Raw genomic sequence first — 22,049 nt, 5'->3', positions numbered from 1 at the left:
GAAGTCAGAAGAAGCATCTAACACAGGAAAAATATCTTGCAGCAAAAATGATCTTTCTTCATGCATATGGGTAAGTACTGCTGATTTACGCGTTTCACTTCTTAGGAATCAGACAGAATTCTATATTTCTTTCCTAAAATTTATAAAGTACTAATTTTTATCTCAGTTGTTTCAAATGTCTTCATTCTACTTAGCACATTTGGGATATTCAGGACTATTCACAGGTATTGGTAGAACAGAGCAGTGAGGGTCTAACACCATTTCAGCAACATTTCAGTGGCCCCAGCTTCTCATTAAAAACTTGATCCTCTATCATTCTTGGGGCTCCTGCTCCTTTCCAATATATTCTTTCAAAAATAAACCTTGCATCTGACCTGAAGTGACTCTTCTTGTTTTCCACAAGTATTATATGTATTATCTTCTCAGTATTTTGTAAAAATATTTAGTTGCAATCTTTCACTTGTAGATCACTAACCTTAGTGTCTCATTGAAGTTTTACCTGCCTGCATCTAACAACTCAAAGTTTTCTTTGCAAATCCTTCCAATGGCTTCAGAGCTCACGTTATCTTAGGCACAATTCTGAATTTCAAACTTGCCAGGACTTTCTTTCTGTTGAGGCCTCTTTACCCTGTAAATGAAATGTCAAATCAACGAAAGCATCTGAGGGTGGGTACATGAGGGTCAGGAGGGTGTGTGTGACAGTGACATCAACTGAGACAATAAAAGGGCTTCCAAGGTGCTTCCAAGCTCTATTTTAAAGTTACATTTAAGGGGTCCACTAAACCAATTCAGTGGTCTTTAAATATACTTGACATCAAGAGACAGTCATCTGCTGACATACCCAAGCCAGAAATCTCTTTAACATTCTGTCTGGTAAGTATACTCTACTTTTTTCCAAGTTCTCTGGAAGACTTATTAGAATGTTTTATCATTGATTCTTTACCCATTTTTATGTTAGTTTCTTTTCAGACTGTCTTAAAAAAAAATAAGTGAATATTAATAAGATCAAACTGTTCTGTTTTCTGAAGTAAATTTGTGAAATGAAGAAGTCAGGGACAGCGAATGAGCAATATCTTGAAGTGAATTCAAGTCCTGAATTTATAATCCTGGGTTAGATGGACTGCCAGGACCTTATTGATACTGCCATGTAAGAGACCGTGTTATAAATGCTTTTCTGACCTAGAGCAAAGCTGCAGAAACTATTGCAAAAAATGGCATTGTGGAGTTTTATATCTCCTAGGTTTCAGTTAGTCTGTATCAAATTTATTAAGTGGTCACAAAAAATTCCTTTTCTGCCTGCTACTACTGAAAATCCAGACTAAAAACTGACATTGGAACTGTGTCGTTTCTGCCTGTTGCGGCATCATCAGTGGTAAATATTTTCTAAATATATTCCAAATGGCAGTTCTGATGATGATGTAAAAATCAGAGGGGAATTCATAGAGGAAATGCAGGATAATCCCTGAAAAAATGAGGGACTTAATTCTTCTGTAACTCAACTTCTGCCTCTATGCAAAATCGTCAGGGAAAGTGTCAGCCTCTTCGTTCTAAAGAATATGCAAATGAAGTAGAGAAATAAAGAAGGTTTAATCTACGGAATTTTTCATTTGAATAGCTGTACACAAGTATTCCACTGGACTTGAAGGCTACAAAGTCATTATTATGATGGTGATGACAATAATAATAATACTGGAAGAACATGGTGCTTTTCACCCAATTATGCAAGAGATAGGTATAGGTACCTAGATGATGATGATGATGATGATGGGCAGCTAAAAATTAACAAAATCCATGGAGTTGCCCAGGAAATAAAAATGAGCTGCTCACAAAATTAGTATTAGAAGTAAGTCCTTCATTTGCATTCCTTGCTCTAACCTGTTTCACAAAAAACAAAATTATTTTTCAAAAACTCTTGTCTGATGTTTTTAAACTTTTTTTCCCAGTTTAAATTTGTTTGGAACTAGCATAAATAACTTGAATTACAGACTTTACATGTATTCATTCCTACGTTTGTAGACAAAATGACTGCTGTAAGAAACCTGGCCCGGGCTGCAATCATTTTATGTGCCATGTGCTTTTTTACAAGCTGTGATGGAAGACCGATGGTGTAAGTACATTATCTCCCACTGGATGGCTTTGGCTGCTGCTGGTTTGTCTGTGCATGTGTGTGTGAGTTCTGTCCCTGCTTTTGAACCTTCTGGCCAAGCTCTGTCCTCTAGAAACACCTATAGAGGTCTCAAACACTCTGAGTGTACAAATATTTTCTGAAAATAGGCAGCTGAGCAGAGGGAGAAGAAAAGTATAAATCTTTTCTTATTATTCAAATGGGATAAACTTCATGTCTTGGCGGTCTGCACAGGTGAAAATCTTTTGTGCTGTGAGAATCTAGCTGTAACTCACATTTGGGCAATAACATCCACCAGCTGAGACACAAATCCACAGGGAATCATGCTTCTTTAGCTCTAATGATCCCAGAAAACTGCCACTGAATAAATGCCATTGTTTCATTTATCGCTTACCTAATATTGGATAAGCCCTAAGCTCCTCTACAATAGCTGAAATAAATTATAGGGACAATATTGTCACAAAACTGAACTACTTCCCATTTTTGATGCCTTCTCACTGATATAACCATTACCAATAACACATTACCTCCCACCCTGCCTCTCTGCTCCAGATGTCATTCTATGCCTCACAAATCAGCCAGGCAGCTTCTACAGCTCTGTATTGTGGTTCCTTGCAGAAGTTCCCAAACCTGGCCCTTTGAGCCAAGTTCTGGAACCCAAGAACACCCCCATGTGCCTCTTCCTCTGCTTTGCTTTGCTGCAGGAAAAGGTCTGTGAGCGAGATGCAGCTGATGCATAACCTGGGCGAGCACCGGCACACGGTGGAGAGGCAGGACTGGCTGCAGATGAAGCTCCAGGACGTGCACAGTGCCCTGGAGGACGCTCGCACCCAGAGGCCCCGGAGCAAGGACGATGTCGTGCTGGGCCGGAGGCTGCTCCCGGAGCACCTGCGGGCAGCGGCGCAGAAGAAATCCATGGATCTGGACAAGGCTTACATGGATGTCCTGTTCAAAACCAAGCCATAGTGAGAGCAGCCGGAGCGCTGTGTCTGTCCACGTGAGCACGAGGCTGTGTAGCTTTGATCAAGTAGGGAAATTCATTCATATTTATTCCAGCTGCAGTAAGGATTAAAGGCTCTGTTCAAGGTTGTAGCCCCCGCCCCGAGTGAGACATTTCACAACCAAACAATAAAATGTATTTACAGTCTACCCAGGACCACTGCTGGGTACCTTTTGGCTGATGTATCTTGTAAATTGCCAGCATAAAAGGAAAAAAGAAACCCAAGCCAGTAAAAAAGTTGAAAAACCATTAAAGGGCAGTTGCACAACTCTTACACGGGCAGAATTTGTGTGTAATCACTAGGCCTGCTTGAATTGTTAACCAGCAAGGAATAAATGCAGGGGAGCCTGTCTCCAGAACAGAGACTAGGGTTAAACTTTGTTCAGCTTTGTACTAATGGAAATACATAAATTAAACCCACACCTATTTTCAGAAGAAGGCCTGAAATCAGAAGAACATTAATTACATAGCAAAAGTTGCACAATAATAATTTAGGATTACAGAGCGCAAACAGAAAAGAAATAGGATAGGAAGGCAAAGCTTAAGATTAAACTACAAAGGGATAAAATTAAAACAAATTCTGAAGAATTTTGCAAAATACAGAAATGGAGGGAAGGTTTGATTACCTTCCCCTCCTCCAAAAGTTGAAAGCCTGTAATTAACTGCAGAAACAGTGGGAGCAGAGGTGGTAGCACATATGTAAGCATGGCCCTAACTATAGAGCTGGGAAATGATTCTGCAATTGCAACTGAAACAAAAATCTTGTGGTACATACTTGTTGTCCCTCATTTTCTCCATAAACTACCGCTCTCTGAACTCGTGTATGTTGTGCTAGGCCTCGTGTGTAATTTTTTTGTGAGACCAGTGGCTCTCATGAATAAAATTACTCATTTCCATATGCAGTTTATAGGAGAATTGGGATCTTGGTTTTCCAGACCTCCAGAATGAGAACCATTAACATGCAGAAATCAATCTGGGAGAGGAACCATTAGCTGGAATATATTCAAACCCCAAGCAAGACTCAGAAAGAGATGTAGGGAAAAATCAATCACGGCAACAATTCTGCAAAGCAGCAAATACAAAATGACTCTGCACGGTCTAAGCACGTACGTGCTCAGGAGCCTCGGTGATTTCTGATGAAGAAGAAGGTTTTCCCAGCAGGAATACTGGTGGCTGCCTCCAAATTTGCCAGTGGCAGAGCTCAAAGCCAGGTAAATTGCTGCTCTGAGCCCAAGTGGATGCATGGATGTTGCTCTGATTTGTTTGTTTGATGTCTGGCACTCCCTGGGGAGCCTGGTAAACCTCTCCTAACTCCCTCCAAACAGAAATGCAACCTGCTGAGGGCAAGGGATGTGTTTGTAGCTAGAGACCTGCAGCCCATCCTTGTAGCAGAGCAAAGGCCCTGGTGCTGGAGCAGACGGCACAAGGGTTCTGTGCCACCTGTCTGGTTGTAGGGTCGAGGCCTTAAGGTGCACTTCCTATTTATTCTTTAATCAGGCATCTGTGCTAAGCTCAATAAATAAAATTGCGTTTTTGTACCTATGTCTCACTTACATATTACCAAATAAAGTGGACCAAAAGCTCTTGGACATTATTTTAAAGCATAAGAACTGGCTGGCCTGTGACTGTTTGGATATAATTTAGCATTTGCAGTAAGACTATGAAGCCATTTAATTTTATGACAGCAAAATAAGCACAAAAGTAATGATGAGAGTAATTTTTATTTTTCCTTTCATTCTTCCTGCATACAAAATCACAACAGTGGTTACACAGAATGGGGTTTACCTGGCACAAACCAATTTATGTCCCCTTGCAATAATGACACACGCAGAAACTGTATAAACTTCAAGCGCCAAAGTCATTACTGGTTTCATTTTGATCTAAACAAAAAAATTCTACTCTCCAAACAACAAGTCCTCCTAATCCTCAGCTATCCAATAGATGAATGATGATTACACAAATCTTTAAACTTGCTGTAGACTTACAGTATGACTTTTCAGGACTAAAGACAGCACAGTGGCAGATTATTTGGTGCTAGGTAATGCCCATCAAAAATAAGATGTAATATTAATATGATTACTTACTAATTGTCTAGAACATAGATTTGTTATGGCCTTTCAGCTTAAACCTCTGATCAGTGTAGCAGCAGTTAAAACAGCAAAAGGTTCAGCATGGGGCAGAGGATGTTATCAAAAACATTTTAATGTCAAAAAATGCCAAGATTCATCTTCACTGGACAAATGTGCAATTTTGGTCACCTCTCTTTCATAGACAGAGGAGACCAGAAAGAGGATGGTGAGAAATTATAGGACCACAGAGACACTTAAATATGATAATAAATCTCATCATAATAAATTGTAACAACAGCAGTTGTTAAAGAAATAAAAGCTGCACGATAAAGGTATATCAAATTGTCTGTGATGGAAGAGACAGGACCCCGTGGTTTGCAAGCATGGAGCCGTTTATTAATCCCAAAAGCTCAGTATTTATACCTTTTCAGCTGTAGCTAAAAATAGCAGTGAGTACAATATGTGTGTATCCCAGCAATGGTGCTGAATCACAGCTTGGTACAGATCCCCACAGGCGTGTGAGCTCTTGCAAACACAGCACACCAGAACACATCGTTATCTCTGCATTCAGAGTTCTGCTAAAGCAAACACATCCACTTGTGTCGTAAGCTGAGCAGCGCTCCCCATTCTGCTCTCCAGCTGCAGTCCCACATTTAATAACCAGATGTGGCCTTGCTAGGGCTGAGGAGAGGGGAAGGATCACCTTGCCTTATCACCTGACAAAGGGCTGTTCTGCCAGGACCTGTGGCCTCGAAGGCCTAGCCTGTGCAGATGCATATTGACTGTAAACACCTGGTTTTTATAGAATCCTCAGTGAAAATCAATCGTGTCTCTCACTGGTGACTCACTGAAACAAAAAGCACTAATATCAATATCGATCCTCAGGGGAAGCTAAACAGTAGCACATGAAAAAAAAACAAACAACAAGCTCATGAAAATTTAGCAAAGCCAAAATCACAAGAAGTCAAACAGAAACAAGACAGACTGTGAAATCTGTAGCTTAAAACTCCTGCTGGCTATTTGGCTTTCTAAGATGCTCCTGCCTGCTGCAAATGCTCTTGTTTGGTGTTGCTCAGTTCACCACTGGGAGCATGGCATCTGACTCCTTGCCTTGTTTGCACATTCTGACAGCTTTTGTGCCAGCTGCTTGCCCCTCATTGTTCTGCTGCTGGCTTTCTAGAACTGTGTGGTTTGTCTCTCTGGCCATTGTTGAAGGATGGAAAAGAGAATTAACTTAACAGATTCACGGTTTGCTGTCTGCTGTAGCAAAGCTGCCATCCTTTATGGGGCATTTGGATATAGCAAAGGCACAAGCCTTCACTCTCTTGCCCCCTCTTCCCCTCCTGTCCCCAAGGAGGGGCATAAGGAGTTCTAAAGTCCTTTCATCTGCTATGGAAGTCAAACCCTGCTTGTATTTAATGATGATGCATCATTATGAGATATTGATTTATATGAGAATATATAGAAAAATTTTATTAAAAATGACAACTATTTTCTTTAGATCTGAATCTATACTGATGGGGGTCACTATTGAGTTATTCTTCCTCCTCTGTCCCATGAGGAGTGGGAAGGTTTTAGTGCCACTTGTGACATTTCAGTATACCGAGGATGCCTAAACTGTGGGACAGGGTAGTTCGGAATGACAGCCACGTCTACTAATTGTATTCCTTAACAGGCTACACAGACTCTATATTTCCTAAAGGGCTGTACAAACACAGAGTTGTGATTTAAACCAGGAATCAGTTTGAGGATGAAGGTTGAGGTATCGGAGTCAGGTCACCTAAATATAAACTGTATTATATGGCAGCTGGCCTGCAGTCATTCCCTCAGTGCTGCTCTTTAGCGGAGATGCCGGCTCCACAGAGATCCCGGCTTTTCGGGGAGAGCCCGGATCCACAAGGGAGATCCCAGTTCCTCAGGGGAGATACTGGCTCCACAGAGATTCCAGCTCCTCAGGGAGATGTTGGCTCCATAGAGGAAATCCCGGCTCCACAAGGGAGATCCCAGTTCCTCAGGGGAGATCCCGGCTCCACAGAGATCCCAGCTCCTCACGGAGATTCCGGGCTCCACAGAAGAGATCCCGGCTCCTCACGGAGATCCCGGCTCCCCCGAGGAGATTCCGGCTCCGCAGAGGAGATCCCGGCTCCTCAGGGAAATCCCGGCTCCCCACGGAGATCCCGGCTCCGCAGAGGAGATCCCGGCTCCTCACGGAGATTCCGGGCTCCACAGAAGGGATCCCGGCTCCGAGGAGGAGATCCCGGCTCCTCTGGGAGATGCCGGCTCCCCCGGCTCGCCGCTCCCCATGGCCGCTGGGCGGCGCTCGCTCTCCAGCACCGCCCGGCCCCTCAGACCGGCCGGCCCACTCTCGGCGGAGAGCCGCGCGGAGGATTTATCTTGTTTCTACACGACTCGTTGCGATTTCGGCTTTGTTAATTCACTTCATTGGCCGTGCTGTTTTCCCGTCGGGTTTTTATCCACAGGGCGCAGGTTTTCCATCCCCCTCCCCTCGGGGAGCCCCCGGCCGCTCCCTGGCAACGGCGTCCCGCGCGCGCCCCGCCCCGTCCCGCGAGTCTCGCGAGATGCGGGCGCTGCCGCCGCCTCCTCTGCTGCGCGGGGGCGGCTCTCGCGAGAGCTGGCGGCGGTGCCGGGCCTGGCGGAGCGGCGGCGGGAGGTGGCCGCGCCGGAGTCGGTGAGTGCGGGCGGCCGGGGGCGGCCGGCGGGCCTTTGGCACACTTCAGCTCCCTTCAGCGCCCTTCAGCCCGGCATCCCAGGCCTCCCGCCGGCCGGGCCTGCACCGTTTCCCCTGCTGCAGAGCCTTTAGGATCGGAAGGGGTCCCCGGAGATCCCCCGCTCCGAGGCGCGGCGGGGTCAGGCGGAGCAGGTGGCACCGGAGCGAGTCCAGGTGGGTTGGGAGTGTCCCCTGAGGAGGAGGCTCCGGGAGCTCCCCGTGTGCTGCCGGCTGCTGCGCTGTCCTCACCCCCAGAGCCAGATGTGCCTGCCCCGGCAGCTCCGTGTCATCCGCAGCTCGAATTCCTGCCTTTCGTCTGTATTGTTTCTTGTGGCACCTGCAGTCGCTGGGAGGCCTGCCGGGAGACAGTGGTGTTGCTCAGGACTGCCTGACAGTCGTCGTGTAATTCCTGAGCATTTAATCAATTTCACAATGGGCTCAGTCTCTTTATAATTTTTTTTTTCTATGTAACCATATTTTATTTGCAGAAAATATCAGCTGTTTATATGATGAATCTGTCATAGTACGATTACTTGTTGCAGTTGCCTGTCATTAGGTTTTTTTTTTTTCTTCTTTACGTTCACTGTTGCCTGTAGCTACCGTGTCTGCATCTTTTTCTTCTTTATGTCTGGTCCCATCCAGTGTGTCACTTTAGAACCCTTTTCTTTCAGAATTTGGATCGAGCTCCATCATAGACCTCTCCCAGGTTTGTTCCTGTCACTTGTCTGGCTTCTTTGTCCAAAGGAGTGGTTGAGCCTTGTGTCTTTTTGTCCTTTATTATTGGCTGCTTCTTACAAATTTGAATACATGCTTAAAATCCGGCTTCTCAGTAGCCTTTTGACTGTTGAAATGGTTCTCCTGACTTCTGTTTGCCTATATTCTTCACGAATCACCTTCAGTGATTCATTTAAAGAGTACTTAGCTCTGTTGTTGCTTCAGCTTTGTTGATCCTTTCCCTGGAAGATGCTTTCTTTCCCTCCTAGGTTTGCCAGAGAAGCCCAGTGTCCCAGAGAAACAATTCAAATTATCAGCCTCACACTATTCAGTGTTTATAACCTGGTGGTGTGCACTTGGTATCTTTTTTCTGAGCTAAACTCTGCATCATATGGTGTTGGCTACCTGGAATTCCTATAGCTTGAACACAAGTACAGTCAAAAGGAACTGGATGGGGGTTTTTTTCCCTTTTTTTAATCCATTTTCCTGTAATTAAGGACGACTGTTGCACCGTGTCTGGCCAGTCTGTCTGTGTGTCTTGCACCGAGTCTCTCACAAAACATCACAGAGATTCTATTTTCTTTTCCTATTAAAATCCAGATTACCAGAAGCCTTTGAGTATTATCCCAGGATCTGTACCATTTCTGTCTCCAAACCTCATCATGCATCCTGCCTGTGCTCGTTGTTGCCCTCTGTGCAGATGGTGCTGTTTGAGGCTGCTCTGGGAAGTGTTTTCAGCACGTTTGTGTTTGTGTGTTAATGCCAGGGAGCCCGGGGGTTAAGAAAGACAACAAGCTACAGCAGCTTTCACATCCTACTCTGAATTCCTTCTTGAAACCCACTTTTCCTTTTAGGCACAATTGCATTTGAAAATGGTGAACAGCTGATGTGTGGATGACATTGTGTGTTAAATTAGTAACAGATGTCATCACTGTTGGGTTTTCTGTCACTTTGTTATAAACTGTGTGTTTTTGCAGCTTGTGTGCTTCAGGCTGGGGCTGCTTTGTCCTGTATTCATACACAAAAATCAGAACCTCATCCTGTGCCAGTTCATTTCAGCACAGCTTTCCTTCAGCAGCGTTGCTTAAATCTTGGCCTTGTGCTGCTGCTTATCAACAAAAGTATGTATCTCTTTCAAATATGTATAAAAGCTAATTTAGGCTTCATTTCAGGTGTGAAAAACTGTGTATGTGTATTGTCTTGCTCACTGAGATGTGTTGTCACTGCTGGGTGCAGCCATGGGTACAGACCTTGCTTGAGCCTTCAGGAAAGGTGGTTTCTGCTCCAGTGCCAGGTGTGATGGAGCCCTGTGCCTTCCTGCTCTCTGTTGGAGGACCACCAGGGCAGGGGGCAGTGGAAGGGAGTTGACTTCTGCTCCCTTTTCCTGCTCTGAGAGCCACGATTCTGCTTTTGGAGGGAGAAGTTGCTCCCTCCACTGGGCCTTTGACAGGTGGAGCTGGGCAGGTTTCACACAATGAGCCTGTATACGGAGGGGGAGCTGGGAGTCATCTGCCTCGTGCTTGTTAGGCTTCCAGTGTCACATAGCTGTTTTATCATCGTGTTCCTTTGGGAGTTACAGAGTTAAAGCTTGCAGGCTAGTCACTAGATATCTGTTGTTTATGCTGCTGTAGATAGGAATACCATTGCTGGTTTTTTTTGTTTTCCCCACTTGCTCATTAGGAGGAGCTTCAATCCTGACCTGCTATGCTAATGTTGAGCCTGTATTGCAAAGGATGTCTGAGCTGTGCTTTAATCAGTGTCAATTTGATAATATTTTAGTGATGATAATTTATAAAGCTATTTTGTGTGGCTGAATTGTGACTGATGTCTGCACTAGTTTGCAAGAAACTCACTTGACAGGTATGGATTTCCATGGTATGTGGTGTTTGCATTATGAGCTTGTGTCCTTTGAACTGTATTTCTTAATTAGGATGTAATGTCACCATGCTTGCATTCCCAGTAAATCTGACTTGGAAGTTCCTTTTTGTTGTTGCTTTGATGACTAGCGGCAGTGCACAGCAGACTGTCACCCCTTACAGAAAGTCTAAATATTTAATCTGAGTCTTGCAGTTTATTTGTCACAACTAATGCCAGGTTTTGTTCTTGCTGGTGACTTGTGTGTTGGAGCTTCCCCATTATCCTGGTCACCTTACCAGTGCATTTGGTTGAGGGAGCAGGTTAGAGCAGAGGAATTTCTGAAACCTGTCCTGCTTTTGGAAATGCTTCTGACCAAAGCTCAGAGCTGAGTAGATGCCTGAAGAAGTACATGTTAGTTATTTGAATGTTGTCCTCAGTACTGACAGCAGGAGCCATCAGATCTTTGCTCTACCTGATGAGCTGGTGGCCAGAAGACATCTTGGCCCTCTGCCTCAAAATTGCAGGGTATTGTAATCATCTTTTTTAGCAAGACTCCAGATTTTTGCAGCCTACAGGTACTCTCAGCAATTACAGAGTGACTGGCTGGCTGGAAATGCCTTGATGTTGGTTTTGATTAGCTTTGATTTTATTCCTGAAAGATTTCCAGAGAGCATTTTCTACCCCCTGCTGGCCTGCAGTGCCTTGAAAAATGCAAGTTCTGCATTTCACAAAAGTGCATGTCCACTTCTGTCCAGCACCTGATGTTGTCCAAATCTTGCTTGATCTGCTCAGCAATCTTTGTGCATTCTGTTTTGTCATGGCACAGAACTGAACATGCTTTAACTATTATTTTAAGTAATCTGTTCAACATCTATCACAAATTGGTGTATGATACATCCTTTCATGAGCTCTTTAAGTAGTGCTGTAAACACATTAATTACTGTATTTTGCAATGTCTGGGGTGGATCTACCATATTGACTTTTAACTTCTCAAATCCCCTGGGTCTTTTCAATTCCCTTGTATTTCAGTAGCCTACAACTTTCATAAATTAGTGCTGATTCTGGCTTCAAGTTGATGTTAGCAAATCTGAAGTGTTCTAGCTGTCTGTGCTGAAAGTTTTGAAAATTAAAGTTTGCTTCCTGATTTCCTATTACTCCCTGTGATGATTCTCTGGAGTATTTGCTTTCTGCAGAAGGGTATGAAATTCATTCTTTACACCTGGAGAATTGCTAATTAGCTACTTAGAACATCAACCACTTTGGCCAATATGCCAGTGTTGTGTGATCTGCTGAGGGTATTTGGATTTGATTCTTTATTTCATGTGCTCCCAGTGCCTTTTCACCTTCACCAGTGTTTCAGGTGTGGTTCCTTCTTTTCATGGAAAGCTTGGAACAGTATTTGGGGCCAGGAACTCTTGCTGGGATTTTTGTTTTTTTCTTGTCCACAAGGTCAGAATGTTCCTCAAAACATGTTTTGTTTATTGCCTGCAGTGTGGATCCATGCAAAAAGCCCAAAAAACAAACCACAGCTGAAACATTCTTTTCTGCTGCAGGAAAAAGTGGGTTTGCAGAAGTGTTTAAAAATTAATCAGGATGACTGATTAGTTACTTCACAGAGTTTATACAGCATTTTCTAGTTCAAAAAGGAAACTATTTTCTACAGAGCAAAACAAAAGAGTTCTTTATTTATAGTCTTAGAGATTTGTTAAAACTTAAAATTAAATTGAGGAGTACATTTGTTTATAATTTGCACAAAAGCGCTATCAGCAGCAGTCAAGGAGAAAAAATTGTCTGCGCTACAGCAAATTGCTTTTTAGAGAATTGTTAATTGTTGAGATCCTGTGGAGTGGAGGAGGATGGAGGGAAAACTGTTCATAGTGTGACACCCTTGGAACTGAACGAGAAGTTTCCCAAGATGTAGCTTTGGATGTTTGGGATCATTTCCCCTCTTTCCATAGAGGGAAAATACACCCTGGCTCTGAGCTGGGTGCCAGCCTGGCACTTCATAGTGGCACTGCTGGGATTCCCCAGGAGCTGGGAGAAGGGAGAAGGGAATGCTGTTGTTCAGGGGAAGCTGTTCCATGTCTTTGCTTGTGTCCTTCTGTGGCATCTGTTGTTTGTAAGGGCTTAAGTGTGGAGCTGCAGAGCAGAGCACATGGAGGAGCTGATCTTGCTCTGAACAGGCTTTTTCCTTGTGTGGATCTGCATCTTCCTGCTGAATTTTCATTGTAAGAAAGATGGGGAGAAGGCAGAGAGCGTGAGACAATTTAAATTGCCTTTAAAAGGCTTTAAATTGGCCTTTCATCTGCAGTTCTCATAAAAGCAGCTGCTTTTGCACATGTTTGGAGTAAAAAAACTAAATTCAAACATTGGCCTCTATGCAAAGAATCAGAACTGGGTGCCTCTTTGTCCTCAGGTGTGTACCTGAGAGGGTGAGGTGCCCATAAAGCTCTTAGATAGTTTAAAAAGGAAGAGAGGTTTTGTGGAACGAAACAAAAGCTTGTAAGGAAAAGCGTGGTGCTGCTTGAGCCCTGAGCTGCTGCAGTGCTTTAGCAGGGCCCAGCCAAGGTGGGAGCTGTGGCTGTGTCCCTGGGACCTTGCTGCTCCTGGCTCCCTTCCACAGGCTCTTGTTGCCTGGAGCAGCAGGGCTCGCTGTGTACCTGGCTGGAGAGGCTCAGTCTAATGAACACACTTGGTTTCAATCAAATTAGGATACAAAATGTCTTTATTCTTCTCTTGCTTGTGTGCATGGTTGGGAGCCACTGCTCCTGGATTTTGAAACCAGCCTTCCTTCCCCTGTCTCTTTAATACTGCTTCTGTTCTGACACAGGTTGTAGGTTTCTCCTTGTTTCTCCTGATAAAAGTGTGTAGATCCTACAACCATCTCTGTGTAATATCCTCACAATTGGCTGTGCTTTGCTAACCTGACTTTCCAGGTAAAACACAATGAAATGCTTATCAGGGCTTCTTTTTTTTTTTTTTTTAATGAGAAATTTGAGTGTTTCCTGTAATTTTAAATAAAATGCTATTTCCTTTTCCTGACTCTATATGAACACCTGACCGTAGGGGTTTCCAATCAGACTGCATTTAATTATAGAAACTGTAGCAAGGAAAAGACCCAGCCCTGTGGTGGAGACTGTATACTTTGTATTAAACCTGTTTGCTTGCGTAAAACTGAACATGAAGGCAAAACTTGGATGCAAACAACATTTTTAAGAAGTTTGCTCTCTTCTTCCCCTGTAATAAAAACTTTTGGGTCTAAATTTAGCTTGGAGAGTCTAAATTTTCCAGGAGAGCTATTCCATGTTCTTTGACTTAAAGGACAGTTTATTTGAGAAGTGACTTTGTTTTAAAGAGGCCTCAATTGCTTTGGGACCCACTTCCACGTAGGATAAGTTTAATTGAATGTAATGCAAGTCTATTGAGGGTGGGGTGAAGTAGAGAGACGCTATTTCTACAATATGTAGCTTAAAATTGTAAAGAAACATAATAGATTACCCATTACTAGGAAGCTTTATCTATCTGTAATTCAATTTTTTTCCAGATGTGCAGTCATCAGCTGCTCACTTGTGGCTGCTTTATGGTTTTTGTAACCAGGTCGTTGTGAATTATCCAGCTCTGTTGCCACAAGTGTCACTTAGAGGTATGATTGAACACCAGTCTGGAGATTGGCTGCCTGCTGGCAGTCACAGGGTGGTTTGATCTGTCAGAGAATTCTAAAGGGGCTTGAACATAACATCAGATCCCACTTAAGGAAGGGTACTTATTATATCAATTTTTATTAAGTTTTTGTGGCTTTTCTGCAAAAGTCAGTGAAGCTGGACCACATTGAGTGTTTCTAAGGATTGCTGTTGATTCCATTTTGGTGTGAGGACTCAGATATAAATGTTAATTCTGTTTTCCTCTTGGTCAGCCATTCAAATTGTAAAACTGTTGGTCTCTGTTCTGCACTTGGGATCTTCCTTTAAATTAACTTTATACATTTGAAAGAAAATCATGATATGTTTGTCTTGTGTTTTATAACCGGTGACTTTTCTGTTTGGACCAAGTGAATTTAATTGTTCCAAAATTGAAGTTGCCTGACAGCATTTCTAAAACTATTTCTTGTAACAAAATACTCTTTTTAGTGCAGGTATCAGCAAAATGTGTAAAATATTATTGTCATGCAATTTCTGCTTCAGTGTATCCTAATTTTCTGTAATCTGCTTTTAAAAAATCTGAACCTAACAACACTAAATTCTGCATGTCTGACCTTTTTTTTTCCTGTGTGGCATTACTTAAAGGTAAACACTGCTCTCTTAATGTAGGTTGTGAGTGCTGCATGTGTGCTTTTCAGAGCAGTAGTGTGAGGAAGCTGGCAGTGGAATGGCAGGACGGCCTCATCCTTATGACAGTAACTCCAGTGATCCAGAGAATTGGGATCGGAAATTGCATAATAGACCTCGTAAACTTTGTAAACATTCAAGGTAGGTGCTGTGTCCCATCTTTTGCATCTCAAAAACTACACTGAAAATCCATCCTAAAGGCTACTGTATCTGGTTGTGGCAAGTCCTGTCATAAACGTTGTAATTCTTCTTACAAGGAACGCTTCTTAATTATTTTATAAGGTGTTTTCTGACCTGATTTGTCAGCTTCCCTTATCTGTGCTTAGATTTGTTTTGCCATGGGTTGCATTTTAACCCTTTAAAAAAAGCCAAAAAAGCCAAAAAAAGCAAAACAAAAAAAACCCCAAATGCCTTGTGTGCATATCAAAACACCGGTTGAGTGATTAAATACATGAATTTTTTGGGGGTGCTTGATAGGAGTTGCATCCCCAAAATATGTGCAGTTATCCATGTTGAGAGCTAAAGGTTGCTTGCATGCCAGTATCACTTTCTGTAGCACTTTCTTTGTTAAGCTGTGTGTCATATCTTGCTTTTGCTTGCATCCCTCACAGTAAATGTGTTTTTTTTTTTAAATGCTTCTTGATTTGACAAAATGATGAAATTAATTAGTGTTTTTCCAGCGTACAGTGTTCAAAAATGAGCTAAGCAAAGCAGTTAGTCACCTTGCAAATGTATGAGAAGAAACATATTGCTGGAAAGATATTCAAGCATCCAAATAAGTGTGTATCTTTCAAGTACTTTGCCCTTTTGGAAGTGCTAAATATAACTGAAACATCTCTGTTAACAAGCTAAAATTGTTAGTTATTCAAGCTTTCCTACTGGCAAGATGCTAGGAAAAGAGCTAAGGAGCAAATTCAACTCATTTCACATTTTAGTTGTATAGATGCAGATAAACTAGACTCAAGTGTTGTCTGAAGTATTCTGTAGGCAATTAATATTGTGGGTTATTTTCCTGCCATTAATTCTTGAATGATTGTGAGAAATCCAAGAGGGCAGGACAAGAGAATGCAGCAGTAATTAAAAGGCTCACGGGGAGACCCGTGTAATTAGAGGCTGTGAATGATGGAGTGGTGAACAGACCCGAGGAGGGTGGCTGGTGCTGCTCAGGGTGGGTTTGTGGGGTGGAGCTTTGTACAGCTGAAGATTTTATTCAGGAGCTGGTGTCTGGTGAATCTGCTCCCTTTTTGGGGTTTCTGTGTCTGGTGATGCTGCTCCCTTTTTGGGATTTCAGTGTGGCACAGCCAGGGCTTTGGGTGGGAGTGAGGGCTGGGCAGTGCCCCCAACTGAGCCCAGTCCAGCTGGTTCAGCCCTGAACCTCCTGGGGATGTGGAATAAAACCTGAAACTGCTACAGGACAGAGCTCTCTGTGATGGAACTCCGGGTTTAACAGCAGGGAGCCAAGGACAGGGGCCTGGTTTGTCACCTGCCAAGGACAGGGGCCTAGTTTATCACCTGCCAAGGACATGGCACTGCCACTGCAGGGAGAGCAGAGAACACAAGTCTCCAGCAACATCATGTGGTCTGAAGGGCTTTTGGGTGGGCAGTGGAGTTACTGCAAGTCTGGTGTCAGCAGTTGAGAATTGCCTCTAATCAACATCTGCCCTGAAGGTTCAGAAGCTACCGAGTATCTTCAGAGACAGGGAACACCCAAAGGTTAAAGAATGATTTCTTGATCAGTCACAGAAATTACAATGATGAGCTGTAGTCAGTGAGCAAGTTTGAAATAAAGTGTGGTAGCTGGAAGCCTCAGCTGGGTAAATCCAGCCCAGAGGAACAGGACACATGTCTGACCATGTGTGGTCTGGGGTGGATTATCTATTTTGGGGAAATGTCTCAATAAAAAGCTGTGCAGCTTTCTGCAAAGATTATTGATGTAGATAGGAGTTAACTCAAGGACATCCGTGGCCTGTGCTTTTCAGAAAAGCTGCTCTTGGTCATTTCATGCAATCTGAATTCAAGGGTCACACATCAAAAGGTAGGAAATCTATGCCTCTAAGATAATTGCAGCTATTTGCCATATTTCTGGCAAAACACAATTTGTTTCCAATGCTGAATAGCATTTTTATGGAAACTTGACTTGTATGCTAGGCATAAAGTACTCAAGCTAACATCTGATCATTTTAATTTTTTTCCCCAAATAAAGTGTTTTTGGAAATCCTTGAGAATGAGAATCTAAATAATAGTTTGACGTTGTAATAGAATAAGGGATAAATAAGGATAAATATTTTGTTACCTCATTCCTTTGAGATACTTGATTACTTCAGAGAATCTAATTATTAGGAAATGGTGTACTTTATTCAAAAGCCTGAACAAAATAATTGGATTTTCTGTGGCTAAATATAGATATATTACTATAGTTTCTGACTTAATTGACACTTTTTCCTCCAGACAAGTGAAAGTCTATGTGAAAAATACAGTGTGAGAGGGGAAAATGCATTTGGGAGTATAAGTTGTAATAATATAACAAGAATTGTTCTGTTAAAAGGTTTCCAGTATTCCAGTATTGTTTGTCTTACTCAAAATACACCTTGTTATCATCAAGAGAATACTTCTGGTTTGGAAAACATAATGGTGAAATAAGAGCTTTGTAATGAATAATCTCAACTGGGGAGTAATATAGGAGATGGATGCTTAGCTTGTCACTTCTTGGTGCTTTGGAGTGTTTAATCCTCCTGCCTTAACATTCTTAAAATAGCTTAGATAATTTTCTTGACTCATAGAAAACATAATCTGGGCTGTGAGCAGCTCTGTGTGTAGGGCTTGTGTGGCAGCAGGGAAAGCCACGGGTCTGTTTGTGGCCGAGGACAGGGGACAGAAATGTCCAAAGGGGAATGGATTGAATCCTCGCACAGGCCAGCATTACATCCTGCTCTTTCTAGCCTGGTGAGTGTCCACTTTATCAACCTGCCAACATGTCCTGCTGTTTTCTCTCCTCCTGTTCCTTACTTGTTCTGAGATGGGCAATGGGATGGATAGCTCAGAAGGGAGAGATGTGGAAAATAAGGACTAAAAATATAATGCGTATGATCCCTGCTGTAAATCTGCAGGGCCTGTCAGGATGAATTTATATGGTGTTAAAGATGACTAAATAATCATACAAACAGCCTTGTTTGTCCAAGCTATTACAGAAAATTCTTGCAGATGCTTTTTATTTAAGTACCTGAATAAGATGAAAGAAGATGTTCAGGATCCATATGTTGAATTAATAGTGGTGAAGGTTTAAATAAATGGCCTCTGAATTCGTATTTTCATTATTAGCTATTGCTGGTCTGTACTTTTTTTTCAATTTTTCATCAGTTATTAGTTTCCCACATGTAATTTCACTATAGTGTTGGAGTTTTTGTTGTTGTTGGAAGACTTTAATTCTAATTCTCTTGCAGTGAGTGCATTTCCTAGAGTTGTGGTGAAAAACCTTTGGCTTAAATTTGTCTCTTCCTTAAGATTTGTCCTGGATTTAATTTTCTAAATCTGCTTCTGTTTTAGTCCCTTTTGACAGTTTCTTATTTGTTCATTCTATTTAGATATTATTAGATCTTGCCTGCACTGCTGCATTTATGAACAAAATGTGACTCTGATTCTGTTGCCATGACTCTTTGAAAATCTTCAATTGCTTTTTAAATCTTGTCCGTAGATGAGAGGTTATTGTGCAGATGCTAAATGCTGGGATTTTTTGTTCCCCCAATATTATTTTTTGCCTGCTGGGAGGATGCATTCATGGGTTGTGAATGGAAGTGCCACGTGTCTCAGCATTTTGTGAAGTACATGAGGCATCCCCAGAAGAGTCCCTTTCTCATCTGTGGAAGGATATCAGAATGTATAATCCGTTTTCCACTGTGGGGACAGGTTTTATTTCTCTTCCTGTGATTTCCTGAAGATTTTCTGCAGCTGAACATTTTGCAGCATGGGGCAGGCCTGCACAAGGTCTGGCATGAAAATAATGAGGCCTGATTTGCCATGGGCTCAGGTCATAGTGTGCATCACCCGCTTTTGGTTCTCTGCAAATGTGTCTGCTCCTGATTGCAGCCTGGCACTGGCAGGTCCAAATCGCCTCATCCGGGCTCTGTAGGCACCAGGATGGAAAGCCCTCGGGAAGATGAGGTGGGCTGGGAAGAGCTGGGCTTGGAATCCAGAAAAATGGGCTGCACTCAGTGTGGTAGCTTCTGAAAAACACCGATCTGTTCATCTGTTGTAAGGTACCCAATGTATAGTGAATGATCTTAGAGTTGTGAGGACTTATTTCCTTTTTGACATCCTTCAGGTCTGCAGTGGCAGCTTGCTGACACTGCTGAGAAGGGAACCTTAGCAACTTCCCGGGCAAAGGCACACACTAAATCCTCCTGAACTTCTTCAGTGCCCAAATTGCCTTTCCCAAATGTTATCAGATATTATTTGTGGTGGACTGCGGCACATTTCATTAGGACACAGCACTTTCCAGGTGGCTATGCTCAGAACTAGAATTTTTTTATGGACAGCTCTTCATTGTTTGTACCTTTAATCTCTGAGAATTGAAACTGTAATGGCCACACAGAGTTTGTGTTTGGTTCTGGTTCTTTTGAATTTAAATTTTGAATTTCTGAAGCTATTTTTTAATAAATAGAGATCCTTTCCAGTTCTAAGGAAGATAATTATACTCTGAATTTCTTAGTCTGATTTTCATTTAACATCCATGTTGAAAATGGAGCAGAAATTGATATATAAATAAAGGCAACCAGCGTTCTTTTACGAAGGTCTTGTGTTTGGTAGAAGTCATAAGGTGTGAATGTGTTCCCTCCTAAAGGTCAAGTCCTTGCTGCTTTAAGAAATCCCTTTGGCAACTGAACACTCCACTCATGAGATCCTTTCCTGAAATGGAACTGCATTACTAAGAAGTACATTACTCATGGCTGAGAACCCACTGAAGACCAGAATTATGTGAATATTAAAGAATTTTGAGGGTGGAAAGTGTTGACAGAGTTTCTGCTTCGAGCTGAAGTAAGATCCTGTGGCAGCCCCCAAATGAAGCAGTGAGAATTCTTTCCGAGGGCTTCCTTCCATGGAGCCCCAAGTCAAATGTGGCTCCTGGACTGTGTCTCTGTAGGATTTTGATGGGTGCCTGTCCTGTCGAGAGGTGGTTTTGTGGGATTTGGGAGCCATGCATCCAAGGCACGTTCTTTCTACTTGATGTAGGAGTAAAGAAGAAAACACATCCTAATTCTGCTGTGGAGAAGAGACCCCATGTAGGGAGCCAGGGTACTTTCTCTTGCTGTTGGGGGCTGCTCTATGAGAGGCAAAAAATGCTGGAGAGAGGTTTTTTTCCAGCATGTTTTCCATGCAGTTTATTGTAGCCATGTCTGTCTTGGCTTATACTGAAAGAGGAAGGAAAGGCTTACAAGGCTGATGGTTATTCTTCCCCCTGGGCATGGGGAGGGTGCTTGCGTGTGAACCATCACAAGACCCCAAAACCAGGAGAAAATTCACTGGTTCGGGTAACTGAAATTGTATGAGCAGGAATCTTCCTTCCATGTGTAAAGAGCTGACTCTTCAGCCTGGAATGCTGATGTTCTCCTGCCTTTCTAATCACAAGTCTCTTTCCTACCGACTTCTCTCTTTATTACAGCAGTCATCTGCTGAACAATCCTCCTCATTTCTCCAGCTTGCATCATGTTTTAATCTCCACCTTACAACATCTTTCTTGGCTGTTATTTATTGCAGGACTTTTAAGCTATTCCTCCGGTGTATTGTGACTCCTTAAAACAGCCTGCAGACATTCTAAAGAGAATCATTTAAATAGAGCTGTCTCGTAGCGCCTAGTTATCCTCCCGCCAAAAAATCATTTAACACACGAGTCGCTCAAATTTTCTAAATTTTCGCTTTGTTGCTTTTTGTGAGCTTGGTGGGCTCGCCTCGATGGCCCACTGTTGTGAAAATGCACAATGATTTCTGATGGGTAAATGTGCCGATGAATATAATTATATACTAACGATGTTTATTGCAAAGAATATTGCTGGAAAAGGGGTGCTCGTAGGAGCGACCTCAAGAGGCTTGATGAACTCGGTGCCGGGTGAAGTCCCTGGAAGCATTAACCGCGGCGGGTTTAGGGGGGCACAGGTGGCTGGAGGAGCGGTGCCGGGGTGCTCGGGGGGGAGCGGTGCTGGGATGCCCGGGGGGGAGCGGTGCCGGGGTGCCCGGGGGGGAGCGATGCCCGGGTACCCGGTTGAGCGGTGCCGAGGGAGCGGTGCCGGGGGGAACGGTGCCGGGGTGCTCGGGGGGGAGCGGTGCCCGTGCCCGGGGGGAGCGGTGCCCGGTGTCCGGGGGGGAGCGGTGCCTGTGCCGGGGGGAGCGCTGCCCGTGCCCGGTGGAGCGGTGCCGGGGGGAGCGGTGCCCGTGCCCGGGGGGAGCGGTGCCCGTGCCCGTGGCCGTGCGGGCGGCGGCAGGACCCAGCCCAGCGGCAGGACCCAGCCCGGCGGCAGGACCCAGCCCAGCGGCAGGACCCAGCCCGGCGGCAGGACCCAGCCCAGCGGCAGGACCCAGCCCGGCGGCAGGACCCAGCCCGGCTGCGCCGCTGCCTCCTGCCCATCAGCGGCTGCGGGTCACACGTCAGCCGAGCTCCGCGCACGGCTGAGTCAGGCTCTGCCCAGAATCCCGGCTCTGCCCGCGCTCCATGGGCTGCACGCTCGCTTATCCTGCCGGAGGAAGGTGATGGAGGGAAAAGTGAGGCTCGCTGACGGTACCGCGGACTGCTGAAGAAGTGATGGAAATATCAAATATGCCGAACTTAACAAGTAATGCCAAAGGATGCTGATCTGGCTTTCAAAGCTGCCTTTTTGGGAGGAACAGAATTCCTTTGTGCTCTGATCCCGAAATTGTTCCCGTGCTTCTGTGTTTCCTCCCTGATAGACACGAGAGGAAGGTGCGTATTCGTTATGGGGAATAACGTGTGGGCATTATTGAGGAGAAGGAGGAAAAGGCAGGGTACTGTCCTTTGTGTGCACAGGTCAATTGAAATGTCTGCTGACAAAGAGCAGGCTGGAGGGGGAGGAAGAGGGGCATAAGCGCTGTCGTTGTGTAAGTCCTGGCAGGATGAGCAGAAGGGATTTCTTCTAAAGCCTCAGAGCATGGCAGCTGTAACTTAGTGTATAGATAAAGCTCTATAGCCTGGTTCTACAAGTGTTCGTTATGGGAATCACCCTAG

General features: G+C 43.8%; 2 protein-coding genes across 34 annotated transcripts in view; both read left to right on the top strand.

Moving 5' to 3' along the window:
• The first annotated feature begins 2,021 nt into the window (after positions 1-2,021).
• PTH (parathyroid hormone) lies at positions 2,022-7,753 on the top strand. Its single transcript, XM_023929106.2, has 2 exons — positions 2,022-2,107; positions 2,830-7,753. The coding sequence occupies exons 1-2, from the start codon at positions 2,022-2,024 to the stop codon at positions 3,089-3,091; spliced, it is 348 nt and encodes a 115-aa protein (XP_023784874.1). The 3' UTR covers positions 3,092-7,753.
• The window catches only part of BTBD10 (BTB domain containing 10), a 32,691-nt gene continuing 13,635 nt past the window's right edge, over positions 2,994-22,049 (top strand). The window contains exons 1-4 of one of the 33 annotated variants that reach the window (XM_086893751.1): positions 7,827-7,883; positions 8,594-8,628; positions 14,038-14,136; positions 14,830-14,959. In XM_086893751.1, coding sequence (XP_086749877.1) covers positions 14,859-14,959 — 101 coding nt within the window. In that variant the 5' untranslated portion in view covers positions 7,827-7,883; positions 8,594-8,628; positions 14,038-14,136; positions 14,830-14,858. Of the gene's footprint in view, positions 8,097-8,593; positions 8,629-9,572; positions 9,758-10,107; positions 10,497-13,323; positions 13,430-14,037; positions 14,137-14,800; positions 14,960-17,496; positions 17,762-21,358; positions 21,768-22,049 lie in introns of those variants that run through there. The other 32 variants (XM_086893736.1, XM_086893732.1, XM_086893748.1 and 29 more) reach the window with 32 other exon arrangements.

The sequence above is a fragment of the Cyanistes caeruleus genome, chromosome 6 (genome assembly GCF_971803275.1).
Source record: "Cyanistes caeruleus chromosome 6, bCyaCae1.hap1.1, whole genome shotgun sequence".
Lineage (NCBI taxonomy): Eukaryota > Metazoa > Chordata > Aves > Passeriformes > Paridae > Cyanistes > Cyanistes caeruleus.
Note: the sequence above shows the minus strand (reverse complement) of the source record. Positions and strands in the feature narration are given on the sequence as shown.